The sequence below is a fragment of the Danio rerio genome, chromosome 12 (genome assembly GCF_052040795.2).
Source record: "Danio rerio strain M-AB ecotype USA chromosome 12, GRCz13ab, whole genome shotgun sequence".
Lineage (NCBI taxonomy): Eukaryota > Metazoa > Chordata > Actinopteri > Cypriniformes > Danionidae > Danio > Danio rerio.
Genome location: NC_141032.1, coordinates 52,130,001 through 52,148,315, shown reverse-complemented (window position 1 = coordinate 52,148,315; position 18,315 = coordinate 52,130,001). Strand labels below are relative to the sequence as shown.

Genomic DNA, 18,315 nt, shown 5'->3' with positions numbered 1-18,315 from the left:
CACACACACACACATCCAGCACTCCAAGCACCTCTATACAATAATGTCTACAACAGGGGCGTTGCTAGACCCCATTTACAGGAGCATGTGCCCCAGTAAAAATGGCAGTGCTCCAGTAAATGCTGTGAGATTTACTTGATGTGCAAGAGTGTTGATTAAGAGTGGAGACCCCAGAATAAAGAGGTTATGCTCTATACGCAACCAAACCAACGCTGATGAAAGCAATGCAGTTTAATCAAAAAGCAAACTGAACCTGTGCGCAGAAATAACACACACCCGCGCGCCTCACACACACCGCTCCTGCTTGATGCGGACGCGCTGCTCGGCTCCCGGTCCGGTTGTGAACAAGCATGCTGAAATAACAGCCGCGCCGCTCATGTGCTGTGAATCCGGCACGCAGCGAGTTTTACAAGTCAACAAGACAAAGTTTGATGACTCCGGCTGTCTTTAGATTGCTTTCAGTTACATTTAGGATCCATTTCTGTGATTTATTAGGAATAATCATTGCATAATAACAACAGTACTGTTATTTATTTATAATCATATATTTCTGTTTTAATAGTTTTATTTTTTTATTTATTTATTTATTTTTGGAGGGGTGCTGTGTCCCAGTAGAGTTTTATATCTAACAACGCCCCGCTCTACAACACAGCAAACACGACAACCTGTTAGGCAAAACAAGGTCAACTTTATTTCTCCTTTGAGGAGTGTGTGTGTGTGGTGTGTGTGAGGAGTGTGTGTGTGAGGAGTGTGTGTGTGAGGAGTGTGTGTGTGAGGAGTGTGTGAGGAGTGTGTGTGTGAGGTGTGTGTGTGGTGTGTGTGTGGTGTGTGTGTGGTGTGTGTGAGGTGTGTGTGAGGAGTGCGTGTGGTGTGTGTGTGTGTGAGGTGTGTGTGTGAGGTGTGTGTGAGGAGAGATGAGGTTTATAACTCCTGGAGTGAGAATATAATTATAAAAAGATTAAAAAAGAGCCCTTAATGAAGACGACAACACTGGTGAAATCAGAGGATCCAGATCATAGAGTTCTGCAAACCAGCTGCAGAAACACACACACACACACACACACACACACACACACACACACACAGGTCCTCCAATACTGCTGCAGGTGAGGACGGGGATATTCTTCGGTCACAGGAATGTTCTGTCCTCGATCAGACTCAGAGATGTGTCGCTCAGCATCTGCTGGTTCTCTGCGGGTCTGTAGCCGAACAGCCTCATGGTGGCGCTGCACTCCTCCTGCACCAGCTGCACCAGCCGGAAGCTCACGCTGCGCCTCCACTTCTCCACCTGCTGTGAGGAGTTCTTCTGGGTGGAGTAGACGCCGCTGGCCTCCTGCGACGCCTGCGTGTTCTTGAGGATCCACTGCTCCGCCTGCGCTGTGAAGGGGATCCCGGTGAAGGCGTACATCTCTGCAGCTTTGCGCATGGGGAACCGCGCGATGTCCTCATAGCGCACTAGCATGTAGCGCCCGCGGAGCCACGCCGGCTGCTGGAGCCCGAGCTCGGCTGACATGCGGATGTTGTCACAGTTAGCTCTGAGTTTGCGCACTTCGTCCTGGTCCAAGGGCAGCTCCTCGCCTGCGGCCCAGCGCTGCCAGCTGCGGTACCTGCTGGAGAACGCCACCATGCGGGACGCCAGGACGGCACGTGGGTCCCGCACCAGCTGGATGAAGCGCATGTGCAGCCGCGGGTCCTCGGCCAGCGGGCGCAGCGTCTCCAGCTGCCGCACCCGCACCGTCTTGATGACACGGTGCCGCCTCTGCAGACAGGACTGTCCGGCCAGCGTCAGGTTGAGCGGGCCACAGCGGCGCACCCGGCAGCGATAACGCTCGAACTCTCTCCGGGCCGGCAGTGTGCAGACGGGCTCTTCACACAGCGCACGGCTTGACTCACGACGGAACAGTGCAGCGGTGACGTGCTCCTGCGGCCGCGGCTCCATGAAGTCCTCCAGCAGAGAGAAGTTGCACAACAGCAGCTGCCGCAGGACGTCTCGGTAAGCCGGCGCTGCCACGCTCGCGTTAGTGCCACCGCTCTCCACCGTCAGCATGCGCTCCACATGCCACAGCGGCTCAAACAGGTAGAACACCTCGGGGCCCAGCTGGTTGAAGAACTCGCCCACAAAGGAGGAGCCGGTGCGGGTGCCGGCCAGCAGGAGCACATGCCTCTGCCCGGCCGTACTGTCCAGGAGCGAGCCGGTGGAGCTCTGCAGTCGCTCCGAGTCATTGGTGGATGGCAGAGGGGTCAGCGGGGTCACCGGGGTCAGCCTTGGGGTCAGCGGGGTCAGCCTCGGGGTCAGCTTATCAGACACCCTAAACACAGAGCACACCATCAACACTGAAGCGGTTCCTCTCCTCACCACTGCAGTCTTCTGCTCTACACAGTCAGACTGCAGGATTAATGAAGGGTCAGGGTTATTCCTCTGACTTCATCTATTGTTGCTGACTGCTGAACACATTAAAGTCATCCTGTGCTAATCTGACAGCAGAAAACCCAATACTGACAGAACCGAACTGAATCATTTGTCTGAAAGCCAATCGTGCCAATCAACATGAGCAAAGCAGGCGATGACGAAAGCGCTGAATCTAGCCGCAGTGACGGCCTCATCGAGAGCTCGACTGCACCAAAGAGCAGCTCCAATATTAATCAGGGAACCGGGCACAGGGGCCGACCAGACTCATCCAGTCTCTCTCTGACCCACACCAGATCCTGAACTGAGCATCTGATGCCTCCTCTATTGTGGACCTCTGCATCTGCATCTGTTCTGGAGACACACTGCAGCAGGGCTATTCAATTAGTTCATCATGGGGGCCGGTTCATGAAGAGCATCCCAAACAAAGGGCCGGAGAGATATGACTTGCTATATGAGTGAAGACACAACTACATATCAGAGCCCGTATGCTGTATTTGTGCTCATAAAGACGCCCACGCCGGCTTTTTCTACATTAGTATGTGAATATGTTGTATTTTAAAGCAACTGCATTGTCCAATTGACTTTCTTTTGTTCACAAACATTTAAATGTTGTATTTCCCACAGCAGAAGCAGCGCATTGCTGGAGCAGGCCTCTTCTACATTCACACACACATTCATATGTTGTGTTTTGAACAGCAGAACAATTAGTGATGCCGCATTATAGATTTAGGTTGTCTGATATAGTCTGAAGAATAATCCTGCTTTCACAGTTATCATGTCTAATGTTATTTAGAACAACACGCTTTATATTAGGGAAGCAGCTATTTAGATGAACTGTTGTTATGATCTGGGTTCATGCGTATATAATCATTTTAATAATAATTCGTCTGACATATCTTTTGTTTGCATTACACTGAAGGACACGCACAACTCTCACCGTCAGATGTTTTCTACTGCGAGCGCACGGACAGAAGCACGTTGCTCCGCTTGTGCGCGCATATTGTCATTCTTACATTAGAAATAGCAAACTTGCAAGCGGAAAAGACGTGATATGGGAACGGCCGCTGCTGTAGTTAACCCGGTGTGCGTGCGTATTAGTCTCGGTGCACATGCTTGGAACTTTAAACTAGCGCACAGTTGCCAACTTGTCATAACTTTTCCGTGCAACAGAAATGCGGCTTAGAGAAGCCTTTACGATTCATTAACTGTGACGAATTAAAGTGCAGTCTATTGTTAATAGTGAAATCAGCTAATCTTTGAATCCCTATTAGTGATTACAGTGCAGTGAGCAAAAGGCATCTTCTACAGAACATCTCCAAATGTTTTCGGCTGTCTGCACCACTCGCTCATGGTGATGCTCTGCGCAGCCTCTGCAGCTAGTGCTGTATTGAACACACGTCACTTCATAGCTATAGCGGCCGTTTTTCGACTGAACTAAATTGATTTGTATGTCTTGGTCACACTATTTGAAGGGCCAGAACAAATGGTCTCGGGAGCCGGGTTTGGCCTGATGGAATAGCCCTTCACTAGAGCGTCAGCGTCTGCTGTTTCCTGCTCTCTGATCATCCTCTCGTAATCAAACAGAACTGCTGATGTACTCACTTGGAAATAATGTTGTTTTCCTTTTCTATGATGACCAAAGCCACAATAAAGATGACAGAAATGGTGTATTTAATGCGCATTCTTGTGTGTGTGAGGCTCAGCGGGCGCAGATCAGTACTTCATCCTCATTCCTCTGATTCACTGCAATAAAGCACACAACACAAGTGTTAGAGTGACACACACACACACACACACACACACACACACACACACATGACAGTCGTCTGATGGTTTCTCAGGAATACAGCTTGATTCATTAGCTCAGTCTGCAGTGTGCTCGGAGTGTGTTATATGCGCTGCTGCAGGTCAGGAGTATCACAGTGAGGTGCAAACACAGAGGATCAGCAGTAATGACAGTCACTCTACAGTAAACACTGATTACGCCTCGCTGACCGCTGCACAGGGTTACATCAAGAGCTGAAAACTCTGCAGGAATATAGGAGTCATTATTCATATCACCAGCAGAAGCTGAGCTGGTCCTGGATCAGTGCGAATGTGAAACATCACTGATGTAGAATATCCGAGCAGAGCTGAACACCGCTGAGCTGAACTCTCACTAACTAAACACACGAGAACAACCGCGTAAACACTTTGACTATAACAACACGTCTCAAGCCTTCTTTATTGACGGTACTGAGCCTAAAAGTGTCCAGTGTGAGGAGCAGCAGACCGTCACACAGACAGCAGCACATGAGCACAGAAGCAGAGTCTCAGTGTGAGAAATAAGCAGATGCTGGTCTGCTGGAGATAATTATACAGCAGTGTGTGTGTGTGTGTGTGTCTGTGTGTGTGTGTGTGTGTGTGTGTGTGTGTGTGTGTGTGTGTGTGTCTGTGTGTGTGTGTGTGTGTGTGTGTGTGTGTGTGTGTGTGTGTGTGTGTGTGTGTGTGTGTGGACCACAGGCGGAGACCAGTTCTGTCTTGGACAAATTCAAGAAACCAGAACATCACCAACAAACACTGTAAAGCAGCAGCGGATCTCTGAGGCCCAGTGAGAGCTGCAGTGTCTGCTTTACACGGTCCATAAACCCATATTAAACACACTGAGACACGGCTTCAGCTCTGCACAGTGTTGATGAACAGCAGAACACACACACACACACACACACAGGTGGAGAAAAATGATCTTGTTTTCCTTATGACGAGATTATTCTGCTGGGTTTAAGGAGAAACCCGCTCGTTCTGCCGCTGTGCTGCTGAACAGGAGGACGTCTCTGCTGCTCCAGAAGAGGCTCAGACGGATTCCAGTGTTCAGACCATAAACAGAACACGAACTCTGAGAGAGGAAACACCTTTAGCAGTGCAAGCGCTGAATACTAGCAGAATCACACACCGGCGTCACATTCAGCACAGAGGCTATAGAGGAACGGCAGAATCACACACACACACACACACACACTAGCACACACTGACAGACACACATACAGACATACACAGACACACACGGAGCATAAAAGAGAGACAAACACTCACACAATTATTTTTTCAGGATTTTGTTTGTAATACACACACACACACACACACACACACACACACACACACACACACACACACGCGCTTCAGTCAGCCAAAGTTGTATATTTATTTAGATTACATTTAACTTATTAATGATGTTCAGGTTGTGTGTGTGTGTGTGTGTGTGTGTGTGTGTGTGTGTGTGTGTGTGTGTGTGTGTGTGTGTGTGTGTTTCACACACTGAAGGAGTGTATGTATACTATTTTGAGTGTGAGCTGAGATGGTATGGTCCATTATGGGGGTGGGCTAACCCATATTTATTGTTTATTGATTTAATAATTAATATTTTACAGATACAGATCAGATCAAACCATCTCTCACTATATAATAGGGTAAACCCCCAGACGTGCTGTTTAGACGTTCTTCAGTTAATTAGGGGGTCAAACACCCCCAAACCCTGCGCGCGCACACACACACACACACACAAAGGCACAGATAATGTGAGCTGGTGAGCGCTCAGTGTGTGTTCGCTGATGTTCAGCAGCAGTTTACTGGACCGCTGTGTCTCAGCATCAGCAGTCAGACTCGCATCATCACAGTAATAATCTCATTTATCAGTCAAACACTGAGATTAAATGAACACATCAGCATCATGACAGACCTCATCTTCAGGATAACTCTACAGAATGATGTTCAGAGGACGCGTGTGCTGCTCTTACTGTACCGTTCTGCGTCCGCGTGATGAAGCACTCGTCAGTCAGATCAGGGTGTGTAAAACTCCATATTCAGTATTGTCTCTGAGTCCATCACTGTGCTGGTCTGCGGGCAGCACTGCAGCACACACACAGCTGTAGAGGAAAGGAAGCAGCAGCTCTGAGCTCTGAGTCTGAAGCCCGATAAATCAACACATATAATGTCCTGTATTTCAGGAGCGCGCAGAAGGAGCGCGCTCTCGGAGACGCGATGCGATTCTGATTAGCGCGTGCGAGCGACGGCGAAACACCGGCGTCGTGACGTCACAGCCCACTCAACCCCGCCCTCTGCAAACCCCTCCCGCTGAGGAGAAAGTTTAGAAATGTCCATTAAAGCAGTGTTTCTGCGACGGTCTGCTGCCACAACCCCTCCGCGAGAGAGCCTTGCTGTTATATTAGGGTCAGGTCAGGGCTCACGCAGGTTAAATGTGGAGTTAGTTTGTTATCACTTCAGTTTCCTTTATTTTTGTCATTCAAAACATCAAAACAACGCAGAACGAAATTATATCAGACCCAACAAGAACAGAACAACATCAAACACTATAAAGCCCTAACATAATTACTAAGCTTTTATAATTTCATAAATATATATATACCAATAGAAGCCAATCAAACAGCACTCAAGGGAATAAATTAACATTTAAATAACTATTGCCCAGCTGTAGTGTAATGTGGGATATTGGTGAATTAGTATTGAATGACTCTATAGTGTCCGTCACTGTGTGGCTGCAGGTCTGGGTTAGGGTAGGGTTAGGGTCAGGGTCAGTCCATCTACATGATGAGGTCAGTAGACTGCGGCCTCTGATTGGTGCTTCCGCTCTTATTTGCCTATAAGCTGAGATCAGAACAGGAAATTGATTAATATTGAAGTTGGTGGTGAAGGTTTGGAGTATTGATGGAAAATATACATCGCATATAATGAAATGAACAGACAAATGGCAGGAGTAGATTCTGGAGCAAGTCAACAACCATTGAGAATAGCATGAGGCACTGCGCGATGCTGAGAACAGACATATAACGGCAGGATAGTGTGCGGCATCAGCAGCATTCACTTAAGAAATGAGATGGAATAAAGTCTCAGCCCTTCAGAACAGGATGAGGAGCTTATAGATCATCATCATCTTCATAATCATCATCATCATCACCTCTAAAAAATGGTGTGTGTGTGTGTGTGTTCAGAAGTGTTTATGTATGAAGTGTCTGTTGTCCTGCGTCTGAACACAAGATGGCGCCCACGGCTAAATCACCAGAGCCCGCTATTAATAAATCATTATTTAATCAAAATAATGTCCGCATACACGACACAACTGAACTAAATTAAATTAAACTAAATTAATTTGTTTAATCACTGATAGACAGCTCGCCAAGTGCTCAATAACCATGACAGAGTCTGACCAAACAAGTTTAAATCTCATCTGGGATATATAAGCGAGTAAAAACACAAACAGAACCGCATCGCTTCCGGTTTACCGAGCGCTAGAGTTCACTCTCTCGCTTTCCTTCGCTCCTTCAGGTGGGATATATTAGTGTACTGGTGTAGGGAAAAGTTGACGAGGGGGAAACAGCATAACGTTAGAACTTCAAACTTCAAGTACCACATTGCATTGCGCGGCTGACACCGGCTAGTGACGTCACGGCGAACGTTCAGGAAGGAGTTTTCTGCGGGTTGCGTCAGTGCTGAAGACGCTGCTCAGAGGTGAAGGTAAACAACAAACCGGTGAGTGAGACTCTCTGATCTCCGGTCAGTCTGACACTGTTACTGTCTGATCTCCGGTCAGTTCTGCTACTCTTTACTAGACCAGAACCTTCATTTACCTGCTGATAGACGCGTTTGTGCTGCAGTTCCCTCAGTGAACTCCGATAAACTGTGTGTGTGTGTGTGTGTGTGTGTGTGTGTGTGTGTGTGTGTGTGTGTGTGTGTGTGTGTGTGTGTGTGTGTTCCTGCAGTCATGCTCCTGTGTCGTCTCTCCTGTCTGCGGGCTCCGCTGGGCCTGCGCTGTGCTGTCCCTCAGGGGCCCCGAGCTCTGATCAGGAGCCCCGCACTGATGATGAGGCCCCAGCAGGTACACGAGAGAGAGAGAGAGAGAGAGAGAGAGAGAGAGAGAGAGAGAGAGAGTGAGTGTGTGTGTCTGTGTGTACTGATGTGTGTGTGTTTTTGTTTGTGTGTGTGTGTGTGTGTGTGTGTTTTTGTTTGTGTGTGTAAGTGTGTGTGTGTACTGATGAGTGTGTGTGTGTGTTTGTGTGTTTGTGTGTGTGTGTGTGTGTGTGTGTGTGTGTGTGTTTCTCCAGCAGGGTTTCTCCAGCAGGGTCAGGCTGGGGCTCCGCAGGGCCAAAACACCTAAAGAGCAGCTGCAGGACGCCGCGCTCCAGAACACACACACCGCCAGCAGAGGTGAGCTGCTGATCCTGGGTCAGCACGGGGTTATGTGGTGCGATGTGGGGACATTTAATTATTAAATAAACACTAGTTGAGCGCGGACACGGTCTCTCTTGCGCACTGATGCAGAGTTCAGCGCCTCATCGACAGGGATGAGGAGGAAGGGAGCAACAGCAGGTTAAACCACTACAGAATCCTGCTTCTGTTCCGGACTGTGATGTCCCTGGTGCTGCTGTTTTACTCCATATCCAGCTTGACAAGTCAGCATCAGCTCGTTTACCTTTAGATCTGCAAATGAAATTGTCAAACAGAGATGTGGCGCGTTCGCTGGCGCTGAGTCAGAGACGGACGTGTCATATCATCACAGTTATGCAGTGTTTTACCACCCGATGCTTATTTTATGTTTTAGACATGTAAACACACACAAGCACTAGTGAAACATCACATCTAGAGCTTGTAGAGCACACGAGACTAACAGTGCATTCAGATATAATCTGCTGATGTGTTTTGTTCATTTCAGACACACACAGTGAAAGTAACTCCACAGTTCATCTATTCTCTCTGTTCAGCAGACACTTGTCGTGAAATGTAGTGATGCGCTCTGCTGTTACAGATTATCTCTCAGTCAGATTATTCTTCTGAACACATTGGCAGATAATTTAGCTCGTTTTAGCCAACGATCACTTCATGTTGAGGAGGTGTTTTCAGAAAACAAGACACCGTTCCTCATGCTCCTTCATCTGTCCAGTGTGCGCCTTCATTTAAATCTTTCTTTCAGAAAACAGGACAAAACTAAGCTTATATTATTTCATTATTATTATTATTATTATTATAACAGCTCGGGATGAGCTTTATTGAATTAAGGGTTGGAAATGAAGGCTTTTCTTATTTTTTTAGTCTACAGCTGACAGTATGGGTCAGGTTATACTGATGATGATGATGATGATGATGATTGTGTGTGTGTGTGTGTTCTCTCCTCCACAGTTGACAGTATGGGTCGGGTTCTGCTGGCGGGCGGTGCAGCGGTGGGTTTGGGCGCTCTGTGTTATTACGGTCTCGGCATGTCCAGTGAGATCGGGGCCATCGAGAAGGCAGCGTAAGAGTTTGAGCCTGACTGTGTGTGTGTGTGTGTGTGTGTGTGTGTGTGTGTGTGTGTGTGTGTGCGTGCGCGTGTGTGTGCACGTGTGTGTGTGTGTGTGTGCGCGTGTGTGTGTGTGCGCGTGTGTGTGTGTGTGCGTGTGTGTGCGTGTGTGTGTGCGTGTGTGTGTGTGTGTGTGTGTGTGTGTGTGTGTGTGTGTGTGTGTGTGTGTGAGAGAAACAGCTGTTCATCATCTGTGTGTGTGTGTGTGTGCAGGATCTGGCCGCAGTACGTGCGGGACCGCATACACTCCACATACCTGTATTTCGCGGGCAGTGTGGGCCTGACGGCGCTCTCGGCGGTGGCCATCAGCAGGACCCCGGTGCTCATGGGGATCATGATGAGCAACTCCTGGCTGGTACGCACACGCATACACACACACACACGCGGAGGTGATGCGCAGCGATGTAGACCTTTTTCTTAGAAGGCAATATTACCCATGATGCTTTGCGTGTGTGCGCAGGGAGGATGTTCCAAGCGTCCGGTCAGCAGCTGATGTGTCTGAACTAGGGCTGCTCAAAATAACAGATTAAGCGTTCATAATAAAGCGTTTGTAACTGGATAGTAGTATCAGTTTAACAATTAACTAATGTTATGGTACATATATTACAGAGTTTGGCTGCATGACGGGCCGATCGAATGTGCTTTTGCATTCAGAGGGGCATCTTTAAAATGGTTTACTGACCGCTGCAAGTGTCTGCGCACGGCTCATGCCAGAGCAGCAGTGTGTGTGTGTGTGTGTGTGTGTGTGTGTGTGTGTGTGTGTGTGTTGTCAAGATAACCACAGAGAACTTGTAGAGAGCATGGTCCCGCTACAGTCAGTCTTCCATGTCGGGACGCCACACCAGAATGCATCCCTCCACGGCTACATTACCCATTCAAAACATTGTGTCGTAGCTGTTTTTAATAGCGGGTAATAATCACATCAAAACCTGTTAAAGGTGAGTGGGTTATAACAGCGCACACGTCTCTGTAAGCGTATAGTGCTGTGTGCTGTCTGGTTAACCCTTTAAGCTTACGTGACTGACAGGTGCGTGATGTGGGAGGCTGGCTAAGACGACGCAGCTTTCAGTTCTGATGAACACAGTTTCCTGAATTATACTTTATAGATAAAGGTCTGGGGCTCTGCGTATAATCACTCTATCTTGCTGGAGTTATAGCCGCTTCACTTTACCTCAGGACGCATTAATGCCGCTCTGCAGGTCTATTGGAGACATGCAGAAATATTCTCAGCACATCTACTAACTGTTGGAGATATAGCCACTGCATAAACACGCTAAATCGCACTCCAGCAGTGATTATTTGAGAGCGCTGGAGAAGATCTGCGCTTGAGCACTGTATATTTGAGGGTGTGCAAGAGGTTTTGTGCAGCAGCAGAGGAAATCGGCACATGAGCAGTTTGCTGTGATCGGCCCCTTAATGTGCCACTGCAACACACATTTGTTAACTCGCGGGACGGTAACGTGTAACCACACGTGCTTACAGACATATTTGTTAAAGAAGCAAAAACAATACTGCTGTTTGATAGAGACGAGTTGGTGCCAAACCAGCGCTGATTCTGACCGTCTCCTGGATCTGTGTTATAAACACAACACACAGACTTCAGCTTTCATTTTACAGCTGATAAAGCATGTGTGCACAATAATGCAATGTCATATTTAAACAGCAAAACTCTTTACAGAAGTCAACATAAGCGCATGTTTTCATTGTCTTTTCATCACGCAGTGCGCGCACTTGAACTGCGCGAGAGAGGGAGGAAAGCTTGCACCAACACATAATCTTCACAATAATGATCTCTATTGAAATGTAAAAAGGTTTTGTGGTATAATAATAACAGCGGGACGTTAAATAAATGCAGGTTTTCCGTGGAGCGAGCGATTTGAGGTGGTCTGCTGTTTTTATTTGATAGAAGAGAAAAGTATATGATGGGGGAAAACAGCCTTTGCCCGTTCATAAAGAGGGTCAGTCAGTGTTTCTGTTTTGTAATCTAAATGAATCGTTTAAGAGGGAAATAATTCAGGGCAGGCCTATTTATTCATTCATTTTATTTAGATTATTCTGTTCTTCTATGCTGTTGGAAACACTGCAGGTGCGTGAAGATGCTCTGTTCTAATGTTCTGTTATTAATGTTAAGATTAATCAGTATTTTAAAATGCGATATTTAATGTGCACAACATAGACACGTCAAACTTTTATTTAAAAATGATTTGAATATTAATCTGACTAGTTTACTGTTAATATTCGTCTAAGCAGTGGTGGTTGTCGGTTGGCAAAATTAACCGTAATGAGCATCCCTAATATAAACAGACACACGGGAACCGCTCTGGGGCCATCGTTTCATCTGTTTACTTGTGTTTAATGTGTTTGAACTGATCCTGCTGATGATCAGCGCCACCTGCTGGACTGATTTAAACACTGTGATCTAATGTGATGGAGAGCAGCTGCTGTGAGGCGTTTCCCCTCATGGTCAGACGCATCCTGTGCTGTTTAATAGAGCATCATCACTGCTGAAGTCAACATGTCATATATGTATAACCAAGCCGAACTAATGTACTTCACCAGTGTTGGACACACACACACACACACACACACACACACACACACACACACACACATGTCCCGCTGACACACTTTGTCAATAAGTGGCACAAAGTGAAAATAAAGAGGCGTTTTTAAGTGACAGGAACACACACCTTGATGAACACTACACACACACACACACACACACACACACACTGATTCGGTAAAAGATCAACAGCTCCACATGCAGATCAGCAGCAGAGTGTCAGTCGCACACTGTCAGTGGTCAAATTTGGCTCACACACCTGCTAGATTGATGCCAGTAATGTGGTGTGCTCTTCATAATGCAGTGAGGCGTGTGTGTTTGTGTGTGTGTGTGTGTGTGTGTGTGTGTGTGTGTGTGCGTGTGTGTGTGTTTGTGTTTGTGTTTGTTTGTGTGTGTGTTTGTGTGTGTGTGTGTGTTTGTGTGTGTGTGTGTGTGTGTGTGTGTGTGTGTGTGTGTGTGTGTGTGTGCGTGTGCGTGTGCGTGCGGTTCTGTGGTGTACTAACTCTTCTGTCCTCAGGCCATCGGAGCCACCTTCGCTGCGCTGATCGGCGCTGGTGTTCTGGTCAGATCTGTCTCGTATGAGCACAGCCCCGTTGCTAAACACCTGTCCTGGGCTCTCTATGCAGGTACACAAACACACACACACACACACACACACACACCTGCTGGAGGCAGAGAGTAATCAGGATCTGCTGCTTTATAATAAACAGTCTGCCTCATGGCCACTAGAGTGCGCTGTAGTCTGTGTGTGCAGCGTCTGCTGATGTTTGAGCTGTTTTGTTTTCTCTCTCTGTGTGTGTGTGTGTGTGTGTGTGTGTGTGTGTGTGTGTGTGTGTGTGTGTGTGTGTGTGTGTGTGTGTGTGTGTGGGTGTGGGTGTGGGTGCGCGCAGGTGTGTTCGGGGCGGTGGTGGCCCCGTTGACTCTGCTCGGGGGTCCGCTGATGCTGAGGGCCGTGTGGTGCACTGCAGGTGTGGTGGGCGGGCTGTCGACGGTGGCCGTGTGCGCTCCGAGCGAACGCTTCCTCAACATGGGCGGCCCGCTGGCGGTGGGTCTCGGCCTGGTGCTGGCATCCACGCTGGGTAAGATGTGTGTGTGTTTACATGCTGTGTGTGTGTGTGTGTGTGTGTGTGTGTGTTCAGCTGATGGACTCTGTTCTCCGCAGGCTCCATGTTCCTGCCCCCCTCCACTGCTGTGGGCGCGGGGCTGTACTCGGTGTCGGTGTACGGCGGTCTGCTGCTCTTCAGTCTGTTTCTGCTCTACGACACACAGAAGGTCATCAAGCGTGCGGAAACACACCCGCTGTACAGCGCGCACAAATACGACCCAATAAACGCGTCAGTGTCTCCTCACACACACACACACACACACACATGATATCTCTGCAACAGCTGTGATTATATAAGCAGTGTGTCACGTGTGTTTGTGTGTGTATGTGTGTGTGTGTTCCTACAGGTCTCTGGGCATCTTCATCGACACCATCAACATCTTCATGCGTCTGGTGATGATCCTGTCCGGCGCCGGGAGCAGGAGGAAGTGACCCGCAGAGATGCCGCACACATCAGCCAATCAGCCGCTCGAGATGATCATCAGTTCTGTTCAGAGTTAGGGTTCTGCTCCGCTGAGCTGCGGGTCAGATGAACACACACACACACACACACACACCAGTTGCTCTCTTTACTCTAGTTCAGTGTATTTATGTCAGCTCTGCCAGCGCGAGGATGCTGTAATGCTGCTCTTACACACACACAAACACACATGCACACACAAACACGCACATACAAACACGCACATACACACACAGATGCTGAACACTCAATAAACCTCCGTCTTGCACTAGATCTTGAGTGTGTGTTCATTCCGCACTGCAGACATCACCACACACACACACACACACACACACACACACACACACACACACACACACAGTACACAGCATTTGGGCAGTGGTGTGAGGAGGAGATGGGGTGGTTCACAGGGGTTCAGCTGATCTCAGAACAGATGATGAGGTTTGAGTTGTGTGATGGACAGCAGTGAGTTTGCAGTGTGTGTTGGACTGGGCAGATCAGTCCACCAGTGAGGAACAGTGAGCGAGAAGCTTCTGGAAACTGACTTACAGCCTCTCTCTGATGGAACCACAAGGTGGCGCTCACTTCACACACTCGCGCCGTATAGTGCTGATCATCATTAGCACTGAATCTGCTCTCAGTGTTCCAGTCTGATCTCTGACACACACACACACACACTCACTCATGCTTTATTTTTCATGTCTGAGCGCTGCACATGACAGAGAGATTAGCGAATAATCCAGAGTCTCCATCTGTGTGCTGAACACTGAAAGCAGGACACGGCCAGCTGTAAACACACACACACACACACACACACACACACACACAGGGTCAGATATTCAGCAATGTCTGCACACACACGCGCGCTGCTCTGAAACCCCTCAGACTGACTGCAACTGCAGATTAACACGCATCAGAAGAGACGAGCAGCAGAGGGAGCTCACACACACTCTTACACACGCGCGTACACACACACACACCTAATGAATATGCTATCTGATGTTTTCCTGTTCATCCTGAATCACCAGAAACAAATATTTCAGTGTGGAGCACATCCAGCATCATCACCATCATCATCACCATCACCATCATCACCATCCTCATCACCATCATCATCATCACCATCATCATCACCATCATCGTCACCATCATCACCATCATCATCACCATCATCACCATCATCATCATCATCACCATCATCATCTTCATCATCATCATCATCATCATCATCACCATCATCATCACCATCATCATCACCATCATCACCATCATCATCACCATCATCACCATCATCATCATCATCATCATCATTATCACCATCATCATCATCACCAGAGCAGTGGGGAGTTGGAGTTCAGCTCCACCTGCAGGACTGAAGCAGAACTACAGTTGATGGAGGACCACTACACCTCCACTACTTCTCGTTCTCCACTCCTCATTGAGATGTTGGTGGGGTTGAGAGCAGGAGAACTGATATCCTGTTCTTGTCCATGTATATTGTCTCTGTCTTTCCATGAGCAGTGCCTCTGCGGTTCCAGCACTCCTGGATCCAGCCTTTCTCTAGGCTGCTGCATGTTGAGGGGTATGGAGTTCATGCAGGCTCTATATACGTGCAAAATTAAAGAAAGTTTTGCAAAACCAAAAAAATAAAAGTATTAATCGAAAAACAAATGAAGAAATGCAAACATCACAAGGTGGAAATGAATGAGAAATAAAAATGTACAAACAAAAAGAGCTGCAAATCAGTAAATTACGCAGTGCAGACAGCCCAAATATTCACGATAAAGAACAATACAAATGCAATGCAATAGATAACGTGGTGTTGTGCGGTAGCATCCCAAATTCAAGTCCAACCGCACAGCACACTGCTTTAATGCCAACTGCAGACGTCTCTGGCTAAATGGGAGCTGAATGGAGTGCGGAGCTGATTAGTAAAGCTGGACTCTGCTGTCCTCATGTGATGTCAGGTCAGTTGACGCTCTGCTGAATCAGACTCATCTCTGGTTTCTGATTGCAGAAATGATTTCAGCAAAACAGCTACATGTGGATGATTAAACTGCAGACACTGAATGTTCAGAACGGTGTCGTGGTTTTCGGCTTTTCTCTTAATGAATCAAACTCAGTCTGGGGGTTATGAATACCAGAAGAATATATTTTATTGGAATATTTTCCAAAAAAGCACAGACGTCCATAAGCAGACCCATCTCAGTCTGTGCCCAGGACAGATCCAATCTCCCTCAGATTTGCTGTTCCCTTTATCCTGGCTTTTCACAGCTGTTTACTGGTTCAACAGGCCTATGCTAGCTCCTACTGCTTTGCGACCACTATTTAAAGACCCCTCTTCCTGTTGGCCCTTATAATATCCAGATCTAATAGGATCATCACTGTTTTTCCACACACAGTTCACACTTGGTAATCATGACTAGTATCTGTGCTTCAAACATCTGAACTGGACTCTTCTCTCCCGTACACCATGTGTCTTCTCAAACATACATGACACTTTCAACACATGTTGTAAACATGTCATGCTTTTCTGACACAGATAGTTCTCGTTGTATCCCCAAGTCCTCTCTCGTGCTCTGATGACCCGTTTGCTTTAACCTGTCACCTGTTTTCAAAGACATATAATGGCAGATCTATAGGCCCTCCACTCACCCAGTGAAATGTGTCTTCATAGGGGTTCGGGAAATAAAACAAATCTTCTCCAATGAAAGGTGAAAGTGTAAGTTATTAAGGTAAAGTTGGTTATATATTCACACATTTATTCAGTGACCGCTTAGGCCACACAAAAGGAAAAACTCACTTCATTTTGGCATTTTATTTCTTAAAACAAGACAATAAGTTTTGCTTGTCTAGAAAATGCTGCTTGATTTAAGAACTTTCAGATATTTGGACTAGAAACAAGACCTAAAATCAAAGTAAGAAAAGCTTTTTTTGCAGTGCAGACTCTCCAGCGTTTTCTCCAGAGTTTCATGCAATTTCGAGTGTTTCATTTTTAGCTTTCGACTTCTGTTTTAATAGAATTTGATCCCGCATGGCGAACAGAAAGAAAAACCTCAGCATTTCGTGACTCGGTGGTCCTTTAAGGTAGACTGCTTACATGGTCGACTCTTAATAAGAGTGTTATCTTAATCATATTTAAAATCTGAGTATTGGTGTCTTGTGTAAATGTACTCAGAAAGAAGATGTCGCGAGCTGTCAGACAGCACATTCATCTGCCTTTCAGCATGAGCCCTTAAACACAAGCGTCTGCTTCACGGTGTTGTGTCAGAATCCTTGTGAAATACAGCCAGACTTCAGAACGCTTAGTTAAAGCAAATTTGATGAACGCGATCATGCGTGTTGAATCTGAAGGGAGTCGCTTCGCCTGCCCTGTCCTGCGCACGGTGTGTCTGTCTGTGTGTGTGCGCGCGCGCATGTTTCTTAGCAACAAACCTGCATAAACGCCCGTAGCCACTAAATCAAAAAGTTACGAATTGCTGTGAGATTGCGTTGCCCTCTCAGCTCACATTATTCAAAAGAAAAGGTCCACATTGTTCCCCAATAATGCCAACAGAGTGGACTGTCTTAGCAGCTGACTGAATGTAAAGGTTTAATTGTTTCTGCTTTATAATTAATGTTTTCAACACACAGCAATACAACTTTACAATGAGTACAACTGTTTGTATTCAATACTTTATTGTTATTATAATTTTCCATTTTTCACATCAGTTATGCCTGTATTTTGGCATTTTTTGTGGTCCACTTATGATCCAACTTGTGAATAATTTTTTTCTTTATTAGTATTGATTATTTTGAAATTCATGTCATTAACATGCCTGTGTTTAATTCCTGTAATAAATATGGCTGTCAGGCCAGGATCTTGATGGTTTATTGTGGGTTTGTTGTTTACATGAAGAAATCTGTGATACAAGTTAAACAAAATTATTAATAAACAGTTATATTTTGAATTTAAATAGTTTTTGTCTTGTGTTAACATTGATTTTACATTTGAATAGCCAAAATGACAAATTTCAGTCTTTTAAATGCGATTATTCGCGATTAATTTTCCAAAAAAGGTGCAATTAATTAGTTAATTTTTTTAATCTATTGACAGCACTAATATAAATATATAAATATATATATATATATGGGTGTATGTGCTCCTCTACTGACTCCAGATCAGCTGCTAAGAGCGAGCGCGCACGCGTGAGAGTGTGTGTGTGAGCGCAGTGAGCTGACACACACAGGATTAAGCTTCTGCTCCTCTCAGTCGGTGTTCAGACGTCTTCAGATGAGCAGCGTCTCCAGCGTCTCCTTATGATCCTTCAGCTGGTCTTCAGGCTTCTGCAGGATGGAGAGTTTGAGGAACACACACACTCTTCTGCTGCTGCTGCTCTCTCTGTGCATGTCTACAGGTGAGTTATTGACCGATTCTGCTTATACAGGACAGGAGTGTGTTCCAGTAATCAGC

The 18,315-nt window shown here is 46.7% G+C and overlaps 3 protein-coding genes across 9 annotated transcripts in view; 2 read left to right on the top strand and 1 right to left on the bottom strand.

Annotated features, from left to right (window-relative positions):
• Positions 1-465: 465 nt before the first annotated feature.
• chst3b (carbohydrate (chondroitin 6) sulfotransferase 3b) lies at positions 466-6,379 on the bottom strand. The gene is given in 3 exon segments (NM_001110376.2): positions 466-2,309; positions 4,013-4,153; positions 6,189-6,379. Coding segments are annotated over 2 exon segments (1,260 nt in total). The 5' UTR covers positions 4,093-4,153; positions 6,189-6,379; the 3' UTR covers positions 466-1,129.
• Positions 6,380-7,889: 1,510 nt separating this feature from the next.
• On the top strand, positions 7,890-14,135 carry ghitm (growth hormone inducible transmembrane protein). 6 transcript variants are annotated; one of them, XM_087274766.1, is made up of 9 exons: positions 7,890-7,933; positions 8,164-8,279; positions 8,509-8,608; positions 9,578-9,689; positions 9,948-10,089; positions 12,815-12,923; positions 13,188-13,376; positions 13,460-13,631; positions 13,750-14,135. In XM_087274766.1, exons 2-9 carry the CDS (start codon positions 8,166-8,168, stop codon positions 13,832-13,834), a joined length of 1,023 nt encoding a protein of 340 aa, XP_087130892.1. In that variant the 5' UTR covers positions 7,890-7,933; positions 8,164-8,165; the 3' UTR covers positions 13,835-14,135. The 6 variants fall into 6 exon arrangements, with proteins under 6 accessions (XP_087130892.1, XP_087130894.1, XP_087130893.1 ...); XM_087274768.1 differs by having other exon boundaries at positions 8,421-8,608; XM_087274767.1 differs by having other exon boundaries at positions 7,890-7,989.
• Positions 14,136-18,110: 3,975 nt separating this feature from the next.
• The window catches only part of LOC108191765 (cadherin-related family member 1a), a 20,177-nt gene continuing 19,972 nt past the window's right edge, over positions 18,111-18,315 (top strand). For both annotated transcript variants that reach the window (XM_087277206.1, XM_087277204.1), the window contains exon 1: positions 18,111-18,259. In XM_087277206.1, the coding sequence (XP_087133332.1) occupies positions 18,196-18,259 (64 nt within the window). In that variant the 5' untranslated portion in view covers positions 18,111-18,195. The remainder of the gene's footprint in view (positions 18,260-18,315) is intronic.